This window comes from Carcharhinus amblyrhynchos, chromosome 12 (assembly GCF_965287045.1).
Source record: "Carcharhinus amblyrhynchos chromosome 12, sCarAmb.v2.hapA, whole genome shotgun sequence".
Classification (NCBI taxonomy): domain Eukaryota; kingdom Metazoa; phylum Chordata; class Chondrichthyes; order Carcharhiniformes; family Carcharhinidae; genus Carcharhinus; species Carcharhinus amblyrhynchos.
The window spans coordinates 18,564,302-18,583,445 of NC_137335.1; the positions used below are offsets into that span (position 1 = coordinate 18,564,302).

The 19,144-nt window shown below is 41.2% G+C and overlaps 1 protein-coding gene across 2 annotated transcripts in view; it reads left to right on the top strand.

Moving 5' to 3' along the window:
• Nucleotides 1-19,144, top strand: part of entpd6 (ectonucleoside triphosphate diphosphohydrolase 6) — a 57,004-nt gene that overhangs the window by 23,469 nt on the left and 14,391 nt on the right. For both annotated transcript variants that reach the window (XM_080200135.1, XM_080200136.1), the window contains exons 4-8: nucleotides 700-843; nucleotides 4,854-4,929; nucleotides 6,727-6,762; nucleotides 8,404-8,492; nucleotides 15,447-15,526. In XM_080200135.1, coding sequence (XP_080056261.1) covers nucleotides 700-843; nucleotides 4,854-4,929; nucleotides 6,727-6,762; nucleotides 8,404-8,492; nucleotides 15,447-15,526 — 425 coding nt within the window. The remainder of the gene's footprint in view (nucleotides 1-699; nucleotides 844-4,853; nucleotides 4,930-6,726; nucleotides 6,763-8,403; nucleotides 8,493-15,446; nucleotides 15,527-19,144) is intronic.

A 19,144-nucleotide genomic window follows, 5' to 3' on the forward strand; every position in this document is an offset into this window, starting at 1 on the left:
AGTCCCTGTCACCCTGCAGCCACATCTCTGCAATGGCCACCAGATCATATCCATTTGTGCTGATCTGCGCCACCAGCTCATTCACTTTATTCCGAATGCTTCGTGCATTCAGATAAAGTGCCTTCATCCTAGCCTTCACCTGTACCCTATTTGCCGGAACGCCACCAACCATTTGAGCGTCTTCAATACATGGGCTCCGTCAGTTCAAGAAGGCCACCACAGCCTTTCAGGTTCAACTAACAATGAACAATAAATGCTGCCTTTTCAGGTCATCTGAATGCTCACACCATAGGGACAATATTTTTTAAAATTCTGTAACATTAAAACATTGGTTTAAAGTATGAAGACTGTGAAGTAATTATGTAAAGCTACTCAGAAACACAACATCCTTATTGAAAAGCCAGACCTGAACCACCAGAATTTCTAATCATAAATGAAATATACATTAGTTAAGGAAATGAAAGTGTACTGCTATGTGGAAAATGTCTGGGTACTTAACATCACTCTGTGGAATTGAGTTTAATTTTTATACTGAGATACTAAATTTTATAACTCAATTCATTGGCAAGAATAGTGTATGCATTTTATCTAAACAACAAAAAATAATGTTTAATTGCCACTGAAACTTCCCTATCAGAATGACATTCTTTGTATCTGAGGTTTGTTTAACATTGGATACATATGGTTTGTGTGTTACAGGCTATGAAAGGTATTCAGGAGCTACTGGACATTGCCAAAGAGTCAGTTCCAAGAGACCTTTGGGCAAGCACACCTTTAGTACTAAAAGCTACTGCTGGGTTACGCCTGTTGCCAGGAGTAAAAGCCCAGCAATTGTTGGATAAGGTAATTCCAATAAATAACCTTCTTATGCTATTTACTAACATGAAAACAAATCAATGATTTCAAGAATTTACATAATTTTGTATAGCTTGTTTTGGAGAAATGAATAATGTGTAACTAGAATCATGACTTTAGGTGTTGTAACCCTTAAGCATTACTCTCACAAATTGATTCTTTTTGTACTTCATTCATTCCCAAAATGGGTATATAAAGTTTCTTGCTGCTAAGACTATTAATCCAAAAACTCAACTAGAGCTCTGGGGACCTGGGTTCAAATCCTGCCTTGTTAGATAGTGGAATTTGAATTCCGTATAATAAAAAAAATCCTGGAACCAAGAATCTACTCGTGACCATGGAACCATTGTTGGAAAAACCCATCTGGTTTACTAATGTCCTTTAGGGAAGGAAATCTGCCATCCTTATCTGGTCTGGCCTACATGTGACTCCAGAGCCACAGCAATGTGATTGACTCTCAACAGTCCTTTGAACAAGTGCAATTAGGGATGGGCAATAAATGTTGTGGAGATGCCAGCGTTGGACTGGAGTAAGCACAGTAAGAAGTCTCACAACACCAGGTTAAAGTCCAACAGGTTTATTTAGTAGCACAAGCTGCAGCTTTTGGAGCACTGCCCCGTCATCAGGTGAGTGGGAATTCTGTTCACAAACAGGGCATATAAAGACACAAACTCAATTTACAAAATAATGGTTGGAATGCGAGTATTTGCAGGCAATCAGGTCTTAAAGATACAGACAATGTGAGTGGAGAGAGGGTTAAGCACAGGTTAAAGAGATGTGTATTGTTTCCAGCCAGGACAGTTAGTGAGATTTTGCAAGGCCAGGCAAGTCGTGGGGGTTACAGATAGTGTGACATGAACTCAAGATCCCGCTTGAGGCCATCCTCGTGCGCGGAACTTGGTTATCAGTCTCTGCTCAGTGACTCTGTGTTGTCATATGTCATGAAGACTGCCTTGGAGAATGCTTACCCGAAGATCAGAGGCAAATGCCTGTGACCACTGAAGTGTTCCCCAACAGAAAGAGAACACTCTTGCCTGGAGATCGTCAAGCGATGTTCGTTCATCCATTGTTGTAGCATCTGCATGGTCTCTCCAATGTACCATGTCTCGGGACATCATTTCCTGCAGCATATCAGACAGACAATGTTGGCCAAATTGCAAGTGTACATACCATGTACCTGGTGGATGGTGTTCTCACGTAAAATGATGGCATCCTTGTCAATGATCCGGCATGTCTTGCAGAGGTTGCTGTGGCAGGGTTGTGTGGCGCCATAGTCACTGTTCTCCTGGAGGCTGGGTAGTTTGCTGTGGACAGTAGTCTGTTTGAGGTTGTGCAGTTGTTTGAAGGCAAGAAGTGGGGGTGTGGAGATGGCCTTGGCAAGATGTTCGTCTTCATTGATGACATGTTGAAGACTCCAGAGAAGATGTCATAGCTTCTCCGCTCCAGGGAAATACTGGACGATGAAGCAAAGCGTACCCTGTCCGCTGTGTCCACTATTTGTCTTCTGAGGAAGCCGATGCAATTTTTTGCTGCAATGCATTGGAACTGTCAATTGATGAGTCAAGTGTCATATCCCGTTCTTATGAAGGCATCTTTCAGCGTCTGTTGGTGTCTGGTGTGATCCTCCTCATCTGAGCCAATTCTGTGTATATGTAGGGTTTGTCTTTAGGGGATGGCTTCTTTAACGTGTTTTGAGGTGGAAGCTGGAGAAGTGGAGCATCGTGAGGTTATTTGTGGGCTTGCCTTCTTGCCTTCTTCTTGCCTTCAAACAACCGCACAACCCCAAACAGACCAGTCCAATAGGACTGCCATCCACCTGACGAAGGAACAGCCAATTCTGAAAGCTAGTGGTGTTTGCTACAAATAAACCTGTTGGACTTTAACCTGGTGTTGTGAGACTTCTTACTGTATTGGTGAAGAGTCAGACAATTTAAGAGAGTTACACAATGTGAAAGTGTTCCTGTGCTTTCTGTTGTATCACCCTCTCCACCTTGATGTTCCACCTTTTCTCAGATCCAGCTGTATGACTGTCCCATACTTTTCACATTGTGTCTATTTCTCTCTGTCTCATTTTTATCTGAGCAAACTTAAGGCAAACTAACCTATTTGCTGAATGTCTTCATATGAAAAAAAACTTTTTAAAAGTCATGTTTGAGTGAAGTAATTGTTTCCTTCTCATCCTTTAAATCTCTCTTCTTGCTGTCTCCATGAGACTCTCACATATGCCCCTTCGTTGATGCATGCCATCACCTCCATGTTTTAAAATTTAGGGGATGCAGCAAGCTGGGAGGTCAAACACTGAGCAGGGTGAATTTTTTGAAAAGATGCTGGAACAAAGATGATATGCTGGTAGGACTGATGGGCGGGGCAAGGTATTTAAAATTAGGAGGCTGTACCAAGGAGTAATCATGGGTATATGGTGTGTAGGAAAGCTGAGGTATGGGTTGAGATTATTCATCGTTCTCATTATACAAAGCCCCTTCCCTGGATGGTTCTACAACATATTTTTCTAGGAAACTTTAGAATACAATGCATGAAGTTGCCTTTGAGACTACCTTAATACGCTAAGATGTATGAGCAGAATTAGGCCATTTGGCCCATTAAGTCTGCTGTGCCATTCAATCATGCCTCATAAGTTTCTCAACCCCATCCTCCCACCTTTTTCCCATAACCTTTGATCCCCTTACCAGTCAAGAAGCTATCTATCTCTGTCTTAAATACACTCAATAACCTGGCCTTTGCAGTCACTGGTGATTTTGTTTGCCCAGTGTCCATGAAAATTAAATTACTCCATGATTATTGCATTGGCTTTGTTTAAGATCTTATTTCTTGATTTGATACTCTATCCATTAGTGTAGCTACGTTTTGGAGGCACATGAATTCATCATACTCATGTTTGCTGAGTCTTACTGTCCTTTTTTCCACCCATATTGATTTGACTTGCTGATCTATTGTTTATGCTGCACTCTGATCATGACTCTTGCACACTCTGCAAGCCAACCCAGCAGTCAGTCACCCTAATTATATTAAAACCCTTCATTTCCCATTCCTACAAAATAAAAAGACTGTAATTTTGGCAGTGCAAATTACACGTATTAGCCTCTGAAGAAAGGGATCTGTGAGTTAAGGGCTTTAGTGATTAGCTGCTGGCCATGTTATAAAATAGAACCCAGTATCAACAAAACCAAACTCAAAAACCTGAGCACTAACCAAGTACTCGGCATGGTGCCTCCATTACGCAGTTACAATTACGCAGGGCGTAATTGTAACCGCCTCCAAAACTTCCGTGTGTTAACTGTGCAGGTATTCCTTTTACTCAGAATAGGACATCTTGGATATTATAATTCTGTTTTTTTTTAAATTGGATGACATGTTGCAATTTCAAAGCTCATTTATACTTCTTTTATATATGTACTGATACCTTGAATTGAATTCTGATTATATTCAACTTTTTATGCTTTTGCTTCTATAAGCTGTACTATAAAAATATGAAATTATACATTGGGGATGAGCTTACCAAAAAAGAATCCAGTGCCACTAAGATCGTGAGAGGCAAGAAATCGGGTGCAAACCTGATTTCTCTGCTGTCTCACAATCGTGCTGACTTGCCCCACCCATCAGCTCGCAGGGCGCAACAGTAAGCTAGCCCCCATAGTGTATTTCTTAACTGTAAAATCCTTCATAATCTGCTTAAAATACAACATATTTGAATCCTTAAAACTGTTGAAACTCTTATTATTTAAGAAAAAGTATTTGACTTTTGGCACTACTCTCGGTATGCTATCTAAGTGTATGTGTATACTGGGGTAAATGTCATCTAGTCAGCTGCTGTCTGTTAGCCTTTTGCGTTAGAGAACTTTTTTTGAACTGACTGTAATTTGGTGTACCCTGTACTGGGTTTATTTTCTGTTAGTCGTATATTGAAAAACTGGAACAAAAATTAATGGAAAAAATGTTTTAATTAAGTACAGTACATTTACTGAATCCTTTCTCCCTAGGTAAAAGAAGTCTTTCAGTTGAGCCCTTTCCTTGTAATGAATGGTTGTGTTAGCATTATGGATGGATCTGATGAAGGTAGGATACTGGCTCTTAATCATAACTGTTGTATTTGTACTTAAGTCATAAGTAGGCCTGTGCTTAAATACTCCCATAAAGTCAGGTATTGCTATTTTGAGATGTTTTCTCTGCATTTCTTTCTTCCTGTCTAAACAAGTGCACTTCAGATGTCACACAGTGATGTGCCACAATATCAAATCTAACTTCTCTCATGATACTCAGCCAGATTCAAACTCTGATCTTATATATCAGGAAGAGGAGTAGTGCTGGCTGTTTACTTTGCTACAGTGATAATCCAGTAATCCATGGTGTGAAAAATGTTACTACCACACCATGTAAAAAATGATAAGGCAACCCTGCCACTGAATTCAAAGGATCACAAGTTAATCATAGATAAAGAAGACCAATTATCTCATCCTCATTCAAAGTCCTTCCTTTCCCAATTGAATGACTCTTTAATGATAACAGGATATTTGTGTTTCAAAGGCAATTCTAAAAATTGATTTGTCTTTCTGAAAAAATCTTAATATTGAGTCCTAAATTTACCTTATATTAATAAGATCCCATGGCTCCTTGGCTTACTCATGCAATTTAGTTTAAAGAATTTTTAAGAGCTATGTCCCATGCCATTATCGATCTTGAATATCTAGCTTGTAAGTCTGTAAGGTGACCTCTCACTCCAAGTCTGAAAACTCAAGTTTCTGCATTCTTTCCTTGTAGTTCAAACCTCCTTGAGAATGTTCACTCTCAACTACTGGCCCTGATCCTGATCTGTCTTTTAATATTGCAGCAACTCGCAGGCACTTTCCTTTTAATCCCTACTCCCCATTGATCTCATCACTGTGCTTCCTCATTTCTATCTCCAAAGTAATATATGTTATCTATCAGTTACAGGCTTTCTTCTTTAAAAAAAAATAGTTACTTAATAAAGAAAAGTGAGAGAGAGACATACAGAAAAGTAAGCATGCAGAGGGAAGGAGAGTTTTTGCAACAGGGAAGAGGGACGAGGAAGAAGTTTCATTACTTCAAGTTTCTCAGAACTATTAAGGTTCCTCTCCCTGGCATTATCTGAGAGCTAAACCCACTGATCATATGTCTAGGTTGAAATAAGACAAATCTTTTTGCATAGATCTTGGATTAGAGATCAGTGAGATTTACTATAATGTTACCAGAAATGGGGAAGCTACAGAAGTGGGGTTTACCACTTTAGAGCATAGATGTCTAAGGGGAGGTTTGCTGGAGTTGTTCCGAATCATGAATGGTTTTGGTAGAGTTAACAAGGAGAAGCTGTTTCCACTGATAGAAGAGTCAGTAAGTTGAGGATGCAGATTTAAGATAATTGGCAAAAGAGCCAGGTGACAGAGCAGGTTTTTTTTGTGCAATTATCAATATCTTGAATGTACTGTTTGAAAGGATGGTTAAAGGAGATTCAAAAATAGCTTTCAAAAGAGAGTTGGATAAATACTTGGTGAAATTTTTGCAAGAATAAAGGGGAAGGAAAAAGAATTGGGTTAACTGGATAATTTTCAAAAAGCCAGCACAAGCACCATGAGTTGAGTGACTTTTGCTTCACTCTTTGATTCTGTATTGTGAGATAAATTCAATGTTCATATTTAAAAACACATCACTTCTGTTCCCAAGCCTTAAAACTTTGTGCATTGAATTTTGGCATCTCAGTGTAAGCTAGTCGCTGTTATAGTGCTTTGCTGATAAACTTCATGTGAAATGTGACACCAAGGGTCGTCTTATTAGTAGATGCTATACTCTTACTGATTCTTCATTTATTTTCCCATAACTATTGCCTTGTAATTGCAGGTATCTCTGCTTGGATTACTGTCAACTTTTTAATAGGTAAGCAATAGTCTGTAGAGAGTTTCAGTTGAATGATACAAATGGTTGCTTGTTCTACACAGTTGAAATGCACTGAAGTATTAGCACCAGATTTTAATAACATTTACAAGTAGCTTTTGTTAAATTTTATAACAATAATGATAAACCTAATTGCTTCCCCTGCAAATCCCATGACTGCACAAGTGACGGGCTTAAAGGACCAGTAAGAAGTCTCATAACTCCGGGTTAAATTCCAACAGGTTTATTTGGTAGCAAAAGCCTGTTGGACTAAATAAACCTGTTGGATTTTAAACTAGTGTTGTGAGTCTTACTGTGTTTACCCAGTCCAACGCCGGCATCTCCACATCTTAAAGGACCAGGCCAGATTAGAGCTCAATTAGCACTAATTTCCATACTATCCATAAACACTGCCACAAGAGACCTACTTGTTTTCCAGTCATAATATATTAAACATACTCTGTATATCATGTGCTTTTTACTTCGGCAACACCATTCCAGTCACACCGTCTCTGCATGGCACAATTTCTTTCCACTCATTTCAATTTCCCCTCCATTGTATATTTAAGAATTTTTTTCCCCCACTTTCTCCCTTCTACATTTTTGGACCTATCCCCCTCTCTAGTAAAGTATTACCCCAGGGAGTCTCTCCCAATCCCTCCTGGCCCACCCAATCTTTCACTGCCTGGCATCATGCTTGCTGTTTTAGCAACTAGTTCCCTGAGATGGAGGCCACATCAAAGTTACTATAAACTCCCCCTTTCCCTCCTGAGCTTGACTCTCCTTGGACTTATTCAGCCGTTTGTAACTTCTTATCCGAATGTTCCACTGGACTAAATTGTGTGGATGGTTGTCAATCTTTTGGGCTCAGATTGGCTGCTAATGAGTTTGCAGTTTTCAGAAAGGAGAGTGTTTCCTCTTTGCCTTCTGGCAGGAATTTCATAGAATCCCTACAGTGCACAAGGAGGTCATTTGGCCTATCAAGTCTGCACTGACAACAATCTCACCCATGCCCTATCCCGGTAACCCATGTATTTACCCTGCTAATTTACCCTAACACTAAGGGGCCAATCAACTATCCTGCACATCTTTGGAGTGTGGGAGGAAACCCACACAGACACTGGGAGAAAGTGCAAACTCCACACAGACACCTGAGGATGTATTTGAACCCAGGTCCCTGGTGCTGCGAGGCAGCAGTGCTAACCACTGTGCCACTTATTTGTATTTTCTTTGACCAGAGAAACGTCCAATAATTATAATTTAATCTCTATCCGATCCTGGACAAACTTTCCCACCCAGAGAGGAAGTATGTGATAGGAGGGATAGACCTGATTAACAGATTACTTCATCCTTCAAGTTACCTGAGAAAAGTACCCATGGAGACTGGCTAGTCTTTTCATAATTCAATTTTTTTTATGTTGAGAGGCAGTTTATTAAATGATGCATTTATTTTATTTGTTCATGGTGTGTGGCTATGCCAGCATTTACTGTCCATCCCTAACTGCGGTTGAGAAGGTGATGATGGGCTGCCTTTTTGAACTGCTGCAGTCCATATGGTGTAGGTACACCCACAGTGCTGTTCTTTTTAATTCCTTCTTCCATATGATAAACTTTCAGTGTTCATTGTAGCTTGTTTTATTTTAGATAGCCTACAAGGGTCAAAGCACAATACTTCTGGAATACTTGATCTTGGAGGAGGTTCTACCCAGATTACATTTTTGCCTCACAGTGAGGTAAGTTTATTTCCCCCATAAGTTAACCTTTTGACAATTTGATTTATCTTTCTTTAATCCTACCCAGTTTTCTTCCTTTCTCTGCTGTAAACTCAGTTCCACGGGCAGTGATTGATATTTTGTACTTAATTTTAAATGACCCTCGATGGTTGTGGTAAGCTATGATGTGGAGATGCCGGCATTGGACTGGGGTAAGCACAGTAAGAAGTCTCACAACACCAGGTTAAAGCCCAACGGGTTTATTTGGCAGCAAAAGCTTTCAGAGCGCTGCTGCTTCATCAGATGAATGAGGACTTGTGTTCAGAAACAGGACATATACAAAGACAAACTCAATTTACAAGATAATGGTTGGAATGCGGGTCTTTACAGGTAATCAAGTATTAGTGGTACGGACGATGTGAGTGGAGAGAGGGCCCAGCACAGGTTAAAGAGATGTGTATTGTCTCCAGCCAGAACAGTTAGTGAGATTTTGCAAGCTCAGGCAAGTGGTAGGGGTTACAGATAGTGTGACATGAACCCAAGATCCTGGTTGAGGCCCTCCTCATGTGCGGAACTTGGCTATCAGTTTCTGCGCAGTGATTCTGCGTTGTCGTGTGTTGTGAAGGCCGCCGTGGAGGACGCTTACCTGAAGATCAGAGGCTGAATTCCCGTGACTGCTGAAGTGTTCCCCGACTGGAAGGGAACACTCCTGCCTGATCATTGTCGAGCGGTGTTCGTTCATCCGTTTTCGTAGCATCTGCATGGTCTTCCCAATGTACCATGCCTCAGGACATGCTTTCCTTATCATATAGGCAACGTTGGCCGAGTCGCAAGAGTATGTACTGTGTATCTGGTGGATGCTGTTCTCACATGAGATCATGGCATCCATGTCGATGATCCAGCATGTCTTGCAGAGGTTGCTGTGGCAGGGTTGTGTGGTGTCATGGTCTCTGTTCTCCTGAAGGCTGGGTAGTTTGCTGCAGACTATGGTCTGTTTGAGGTTGTGTGGTTGTTTAAAGGTAAGAAATGGGGGTGTGGGGATGGCCTTGGCGAGATGTTCGTCTTCATCAATGACATGTTGGAGGCTCCGGAGAAAATGTTGTAGCTTCTCTGCTCCGGGGAAGTACTGGATGATGAAGGGTATTTTGTCCGCCGTGTCCCATGTCTGTCTTCTGAGGAGGTCAGCACGGTTTTTCGCTGTGGCACGCTGGAACTGTTGATCGATGAGTCGAGTGCCATATCCTGTTCTTGTGAGGGCATCTTTCAGCATCTGTAGGTGTCTGTTGCGATCTTTCTCATCTGAGCAGTTCCTGTGTATATGGAGGGCTTGTCCATAGGGGGTGGCTTCTTTAACGTGTTTAAGGTGGAAGCTGGAGAAGTGGAGCATCATGAGGTTATCCGTGGGCTTGCAGTACAGTGAAGTGCTGACATGACCATCCTTGATGGAGATCTATGTGTCCAAGAATGCAACCGATTCAGGAGAGTTGTTCCAGGGTCCATGGAACTTGTTGATGTCATCATATAGTTGTTTCAATGATTGTTCGCCATACGTTCAAAGGAAGAAAATGTCATCAATGTATCTATAGCATCTGTTGAAGGTCCTGTGCGGTAAAGAGGTCTTGTTTGAACCTGTGCATAAAGATGTTGGCATATTGAGGTGCGAATTTGGTCCCCATGGCTGTTCCGTGCATCTGGATGAAGAATTGATTGTTGAAGGTGAAGACATTGAGGCTCAGGATGAAGCGGAGTTGTCGTCCATTGCGATCCTGCTCATCTGAGCAGATCCTGTGTATACGGAGGGCATGTCCATAGGGGTTGGCTTCTTTAATTTGTTTAGGGTGGAAGCTGGATCAACAGTTCCAAAGTGCCGTAGCGAAAAATGACACCGACCTTCTCAGAAGACAAACACGGGACACAGTGGACAGGATACCCTTCGTCGTCCAGTACTTCCCCAGAGCAGAAAAGCTACGACATCTTATCCGGAGCTTTCAACATGTCATCGGTGAAGTTGAACATCTTGCCAAGGCTATCCCCACACCCCCACTTCTTGCCTTCAAACAACCGCACAATCTCAAACAGACCATTGTCCACAGCAAACTACCCAGCCCTCAGGAGAACAGTGACCATGACACCACACAACCCTGCCACAGCAACCTCTGCAAGACGTGCCGGATCATTGACACGGATGCCACCATTTCACAAGAGAACACCATCCACCAGGTACTCGGTACATACTCTTGCAACTCGGCCAATGTTGTCTACCTGATACGTTGCAGGAAAGGATGTCCCGAGGGAAGACCATGCAGATGCTATGACAACAGATGATGAACACCACTTGACAATCACCAGGCAGGAGTGTTCGCTTCCAGTCAGGGAACACCTCAGCAGTCATAGGCATTTAGCCTCTGATCTGCGAATAAGCATTCTCCAAGGCAGCCTTCACAACACACGACAATGCAGAATCACTGAGCAGAAACTGACAGCCAAGTTCCGCACACGTGGCCTCAACCGGGATCTTGGGTTCATGTCACACTATCTGCAACCTCCACGACTTGCCTGGGCTTGCAAAATCTCACTAACTGTCCTCAATGGAAACCATACACATCTCTTTCACCTGTGCTTGGCCCTCTTTCCACTCACATTGTCTGTACCTTTAAGACTTGATAACCTTTGCGCAAGGATATTTTGGCCTTGGAGGGAGTGCAGAGGAGGTTCACTAGGCTGATACCAGAGATGAGGGGGCTGGACTATGAAGAGAGACTAAATAGACTGGGTCTGTACTCATTGGAGTTTAGAAGGATGAGGGGGGATCTTATAGAGATGTATAAGATAATGAAGGGGATGGATAGGGTAGAGGTACAGTCTGATTCAGCTTCTGACAATTACCAGGGAGAGGTGTGGATCTAATCGGGATGTTGAAAATGATAAAAGGATTCAACAAAATAGGTGCACCATGGTAGTTTCCTCTGATAGGGGAACAAGGATATGCAGTATTAAAATTGGAGCTAGGTTTCAGGGGTGAAACATGGAGCAGTTTACACATGCATGAGGTAATATGAATCTGGAACTCTCTTCTTACAACTGCACCTTGAAAAAAGCTGTGGATGTTGGGTCAATTCAGACTGTTAGGACTGATAGATCTTTGTCAGATATGTCAAGAGGTACGACCAAAGCTGGAGGGGTAAATAGAATTGTGGTGCAGATCAATCACAATCTAAGTGAGTAGCAGAACCAGCTCGAGGGATTGAATTATGGCTACTCCTTCGCTTATATTCCTATTATAACCAGTTACTTTGCCCACGTAGTTCTGTAAAATAACCTTTAAAAGCTTTTGTAACCCAAATTTAAATTTCACCTAAACGCTAATGAGTGCTATGAAGAATAATCGAGGCCCAGCAGTGATTCAGGGTAATAATTAAGTTAATGAGTTTCGATGGTGTTAATACACTGTCATTTCCCAAGCTAGGACTGAATTGAGTTGTTATGCTGCGCTTCAAGGAGGATGGGTCTGTAGGTTTTGTATCTTGTTTTCCTGTGATCAAAATCAAATCAAGATTGTCAGAATAAAAGTTTCCTTCTGAGTAAATGGTTTCTCCATAAATGGACTCTGTAATCTGATGTAGTGGGGAGATGTTCTTATAAAGTTAGATTTAAGACAGATTGATGGGGCAAAGTCCAGGTAGCTACACTTTGCATCAATTCTTACTTTACCAGGTCTGGGATTTTCTGATGCTGCTGCTAAAAATAGGGATATTTAACTTGCTGAGCACAGGAATTATTTAAAAAGCACTGCAAAAGGCGATCAGTGGTATATTGTTGAGAATTTGTGAGGAAGGTAATTGGTTTGTGCTGATGTTGTACCTAAGGACTGAGTACTTTCATGTTTTGTAATTTATTAGTTGCTACTGTTAACCTCACTTTATTTAACATAACATCTAATTGCTCCTCTGATGCATAATACAGTCCTTACTTAACTGAATGACTTTGAGCTTTTCATTATCCAAACTCTTATTGCAAGATCACAACAACATATTGCCACCTAGTGGGAGTTGCATTCATTGCAATTAATGCATTCTGTGCAATGGGATTGCATTGTGAAACAGTATGATACCTTGAATCAACATAAAACTTGTTCAATTTCTCTATGTTTTGCGGCCATGTCCTGATAAATTACTCTGCGCAGCCAAGTTAACATGAAACAGGAAACTCAGCAGCAGTTGCCATACCAACCAAGACTTTTTGTGCTATCTTGGGGTAGGGTTCTGACGTAAGACTTGAAGAGTTTCCTCTTGTGAACAGAAGATTAGTTGCAACAAGCCTTTGCTTTTTCGCATTCCTCAAGGTTTCCCTTTTCCAACCGATTAAAATGACTTGCCCAGTTAAAGGTATTGAAGTTGGGGAGAGCCCGGTGAAGCAGCACATTGTAACATTTCATCACAAAATGGCAGCAGCAGGCAGGATCTCTTCCAGGATTTCCCACACAATGAGTTTCTATTCTCAGCTGACCTTCAGAAAAAAGTGCAGTGTACCAGAGAGCTGTTACTAGCCTTGAGATGCTGCAATGAGCTGGTAACCCCACTGGTTTCAGCAAGGGAATCATGCTTGTGAGAAGCAGGAACATTAATTTTACTTTGCAAATTAGTTAAAGCTTCAGTTTGCATATTGGCATATTTACTGCTGCTTTAAATATACACTTCCTTTAGATGCTAAAGGTTTCAAAGTTGATTATTACAGAGAGCAAAGGTTGGGTGACAGCTGATAATTTCACCTTGCTTATGTTTTCTTTATTGCAGTTCAGGCAGAATTTAAATGTAACTTCCTTCAAGAAAATAGTTCGCTTCCCCACCCACCCAACACACACACACACACACACACACACTATTTTTCCCCCCAGGAGTAACACCTCAAGTTAGTTAGATGTTTGCTTGACACAGTTGGTAACAATAACAAATGCCAGTCAGATGGTTGTGGCTCTAAACCCACTCCAAAACTTGAGTACATAATTTGGTTTGTCATTTCAGTTCAACACTGAGTGACATTGTTGTGTTGTTGAAGATACATATAAGATGTTATAAGAACATAAGAACATAAGAAATAGGAGCAGGAGTAGGCCAACTAGCCCTTCGAGCCTGCCCCGCCATTCAGTAAGATCATGGCTGATCTGTCGTGGCTCAGTTCCACATTCCCGCCCTCTCCCCATAACCCTTAATCCCCTCTCTGATCAAAAACCCATCAACCCGCGTCTTAAAAATATTTAGCGAGGTAGCCTCCACCACTTCAACGGGCAGAGAATTCCAGAGATTCACCACCCTTTGAGTGAAGAAGTTCCTCCTCAACTCCGTTCTAAACCGCGCCCCCCTTTATCTTGAGGCTGTGCCCCCTAGTCCTACTATCCTTTCTGAGCGGGAAGAGTCTCTCCACCTCTATCCTATCCATCCCATTCATCATCTTATACGTCTCAATGAGATCTCCCCTCATTCTTCTAAACTCTAACGAGTACAAGCCTAATTTATTCAGCCTCTCCTCATAGCTCAACCCTCTCAACTCCGGCATCAGCCTAGTAAACCTCCTCTGCACTCCCTCCAAGGCCAAAATATCCTTGCGTAAGTACGGCGCCCAAAACTGCACACATGTTCAACTAGGGTTCTATCTGTTTAGTTAGATGTATGCTGTTCAAAGAAGAAGAGAGTTTTGCTCATTAGTAAAAACAGCTTAACAAGCTATTCATTCATTTGTGGCTCTCTTATATACAAGTTAGAACAATAGAAAAGTTACAACATAGAGAGAGGCCATTTGGCTCAATTTGTCCATGCCAGCCTGAGTACACACAGTTGACCTTTCTAATCACACCTTCCTGCACCCAGCCCATAGCCTTGTTTTGCTCAATTTGTTCACATAAAAATAAGTGTACTGCAAAAAAAATTCATTGCCTTGGTAGGCTGCTTTGTAAATATTTCTCTCACTGTCATTTTTAATTGGTTCCAGTCAATGATTGCCGTATGGGATATTTTTGTTTGTCGTCTTTATTATTTCATGAGGTGAGGGTATAACTGGCAGAATCAGGATTTATCAACAATACCTAATTTCCCTTCCCTGGCCATTTCAGAAAATGGTTCAGCCAACCACATTGCCGTGGGTCTAGAGTCACATGCAGGTCAGGCCGAGTAAGGACTGCAGATTTCCTTCCCAAGAGAAACACATGAGTTTTTACCCAATTGTAGTTTCATGGTCACTGTTATTAAACCTAGCTGTCAATTCCAATTTATTTCTTGCATTTAAACTCCACCAGCTGCTGTACTGGGATTTGAACCCATAGCCCAGAGCATTAACCTTTGGACTACTGGCATTACCATAGAATCCCTGCAGTACAGAAAGAGGCCATTTTGGCCAATCAAGCCAGCACCAACAACAATGCCACTCAGGCCCTATCCCTGTAACCTCACATATTCCTACTAATCCCACTGACACTAAGGGGCAATATAGCATGGTCAATTCGCCTAACCTGCACATCTTTGGAATGTGGGAGGAAACCGGAGCACCCAAAGGAGACCCACGCAGACATTGAGAACATGCAAACCCCACACAGCCAGTCACCCAAGTCTGGAATTGAACCCTGGCGCCGACAGGCAGCAGTGCTTGCCACCGTGCCACACCAAAACTCTCTATCTTCAGGTTTTTGGAGGAGGACTTGAATCTACAACCTTCCTATGCAGAGGCAAGAGTGTTCGAACTGACCCACAGCTGATACAGGTGACACAAGTACCACTATACCATCATCTCTTCGCCCAATATCAGTGGATCTTCAGATTTGCATATTTTGTACAATTGCAATATGTTTAACCCTTGGTGAAAGTGTCAATTTGGTGTTGTATTGTACATTTAATGCTACAGTCAGATATTATGTGGTATAGTGCTTCTGTTTTTAGTTTCATTCTTTTGAACAACAATAATTTTGAATGTACCTTTTCCCCACAGATGACACTCCAGACCTCTCCTATCAACTATATTACCTCATTTCAGATGTTCAATAGCACTTACACACTCTACTCACACAGGTTAGTAGAATTTCTCTTTCTGATTCTACCAGTCATGATTACACAAACCAAAACTGCATATTAAAAAAACTTTAAATCTAAGTTGTTAGAAAATGAACCTGGCTAACTTATTAAAATCAGTTTTAAATTTATATAAAATGTCAGGTGGAGTTTGTATATCTTAATTAGTTCTCTCCTTACTTTGAAGTCACTTTAGAATTTAAAAATGAATGTTTCTTTCATGAAACAAGTGTCAGTACAGGTCAAAGACAGGTTTTATGATGTTGTGGGTGTCCCCAAACCTTGTGAACACTCAAATTCTGCTGTAAGTTAATTCCTAATAATTTGGTACAGACGAAGATCCTGTTGTAAACATTTCTACATCAGAAATTGTTCTGTTGGAGATTCTCTGACCCATCAGCTTGAAATCAGAGTCTGTTTGCCATCAAGGCTTTAACTTTTTTTCTTCCCTCTGCAAGGTTTTGTTACGCGTGGACTCCCACGGACGGCATGCTTACAGTCCTCATTTTGTATTTTCCTCTCTGTGCCAGTTGCAATGGTATTTTTTTCAGTACCAAATGTATCAAGGTCCATTACTCACAACTGCTGCTTAAAGCTACTGTCTGCAACCAATTGCCTCAATATGTGTTGGATTCACCAGGCAAAACCTCAAAAGCCAACCTCACCAACTCAATACATCATGGAGAACAGGTTGTTGGGTTTTGACCATAGAAGCTCACCTTAAGCCACAACCCTGGGCGCTATAAAATGTGCTTTCATTTAGATTAGAGTGGATAATATTGAACATGGTCATATCTGCTAAATCTTATACTTTCAAAGTTGATTTATACTAGTCAAGATTTATTCATAGGTTTAGAATTTCTGGCCCAGCTTCTACTTTATCACAGATGGAATCCAAAGTAAACTCCTTTTGTCAAAAAGAAATATCAGTAAAGATTATAGATGCTTTTGAGATTTTTCACATTACATTGATAATGTTTGATTTCTATGTGATTGAGGTAACATTTGAGTGTTAAGATTTGCACATTAATTTTTGAAAATTGCTTCTTGGAAAATGGGCCTCGCTGGCAAGGCCAGCACCTGTTGCACATTTCCATCACCCTTAAGAAGATGATTCTAGCTGGTTACATTCCTGAACCACTGCTGTCCTTGTGTTGAAGCTGTTGTCGCTATGCTGTTGGGTAGTTATCCAGGCTTTTAACCCAGCAATGATGAAAAACAATGCATGTCTATGTAGCAATGGTGTATGGTGGGTGTCAATCAAGTAGACAGTGTTGTCAGAATGCTAATTAAAATGTTAGTTCCAAGCTTAAAACATTGAAAATGTAGAATGACCTAATAGTTGCACAATTTTGTGAATTTTATTTCACTGAATCCTGATCACGTTTCTTTCTCCGTTGAATTAACCACTTAATCAGTAAGGTTGTAATTTTGATACCTATTTTTAAAATAATTCTTTTGTTCAAATTAAAATCAATTTTTGTTATAAGATGAAACCTTGAACTTTGGAAAAAAAACAAAATTCACAAGAGTAAAGTACCGTGTCTGTATATTGTGTATATTGTACCTTACGTCACATTTAGACAAGTATAGTAGGTGAAAAATGCAGCAGCATAAGGATCTACGATGTCTGGAATAATGTTCTGGGAGATAGGATTGACATCCAATGGAAAGTTAGCCTGTCCCACTATCAAAATCATCCTACAAAGAAAATTGGACAGCACCTGAGGAGAAGAAGGGAAGGAAAGGTGGGTTCCTGGAACCCTAAGCTTGTTGAATCATAGATCAAGGCAGTTTGTCTAGTGGCTATTAGCTAAAGAAAACTTGTGAACTTCTGCAAGTCAATTGTATATTCAGATATCAATTAATTTTGAATTGGCAATGTGATTGGTGTAAGTATAATCCATATTAGCTTTTAAATGAAAAGTGAATTAATAAGTGAAAGAGAAGAGAAGTAGAATGAAGTGGATAGCAGTTCCAGTGAACCAGCATAAGTGTGCTGGGACAAATGGTCGTCTCCTGCATTGTAAAACTTTGATTTGATGCTTTTTGTTTAAGTTTTCTTGTGTACCTTAATCTTGATAGTAATCTTTAGAGATTGAACAAAGAAAATTACAGCACAGAAACAGGGCCTTCGATCCTCCAAGTCTGCACCAAACATGCTGCGTGACTTAATTAAAACCTCCTACCCTTCTGGGGAGCACATCCCTCTTTTCCCATCCTATTCATGTATTTGTTAAGACATCCCTTAAAAGTCACTGTTGTATCTGCTCCCACTACCTACCCCGGCAACAAGTGCCAGGCATCCAACACCATTGTGTAAAAAAATCTGCCTTTTGCATCTTCTTTAAACCTTGCCCCTCACACCTTAATCCTGTGCCCCCTAGTAATTGACTCTTCCACCCTGGGAAAAAGCTTCTGACTATCCACTCTGTCCATGCCTCTCATAATCTTGTAGACTTCTATCAGTTCACCCCTCAACCGCTGTCATTCCAGTAAGAACAAACCAAGTTTCTCCAACTTCTCCTCATAGCTAATGCCTTCCATACCAGGCAACATCCTGGTAAATCTTTTCTGTACCCTCTCCAAAGCCTCCACATCCTTCTGGTAGTGTGGCGACCAGAATTGAACACTATATTCCAAGTGCGGCCTAACTAAGGTTTGATAAAGCTGCGACATGACTTGCCAATTTTTAAACTCAATGCCCCAGCCGATGAAGGCAAACATGCCATATGCCTTCTTGACTAACTTCTCCACTTGCATTGCCACTTTTAGTGACCCGTGTACCTGTACACCTTGTTCCCTTTGCCTATCAATATTCTTAAGGGTCCTGCCATTTACTGTATATTTCCGATTTGTATTAGACCTTCCAAAATGTATTACTTCACATCTGTCCGGATTAAACTCCATCTGCCACCTCTCCGCCCAAGTCTCCAACTGATCCATATCTTGCTGTATCCTTTGATGGTCTTCATCGCTGTCTGCAAATCCACCAACTTTGGTGTTGTCTGCCAACTTACTAATAATCCAGTTACATTTTCCTCCAAATCATATATATTACAAACAGCAAAGGTTCCAACACTGATCCCTGAGGAACACCACTTGTCACAGCCCTCCATTCAGAACCGCACCCTTCCACTGCTGCCCTCTGTGGAACACAGTAAAAAGTCTGACAACACCAGGTTTTAGTCCAACCTATTTATTTGATAATATTCTCACAAGCTTTCGAGGGGTTACCCTCTTCGTCAGGTGAATGGACTCCCATTCACCTGACGAAGAGGGTAACCCCTCGAAAGCGTGTGAGAATATTATCAAATAAATAGGTTGGACTAAAACCTGGTGTTGTCAGACTTTTTACTGTGTTTACGCCAGTCCAACGCCGGCATACCCACATCATGCCCTCTGTGGAATACAGAGTACTGGGCTAATGGTAAGATACTTGCTAGTGTAGTTGAGGAGAGAGATCTCAGTGTCCATGTGTATAGATCCCTGAAAGTTGGCACCCAGATTGATAGGGTTGTTAAAAAGACATACGGTGTGTTAGCTTTTATTGGTAGCGGGATTGGGTTTCGGAGCCGTGAGGTCATGTTGCAGCTATACAAAACTCTGGTGCAGCCA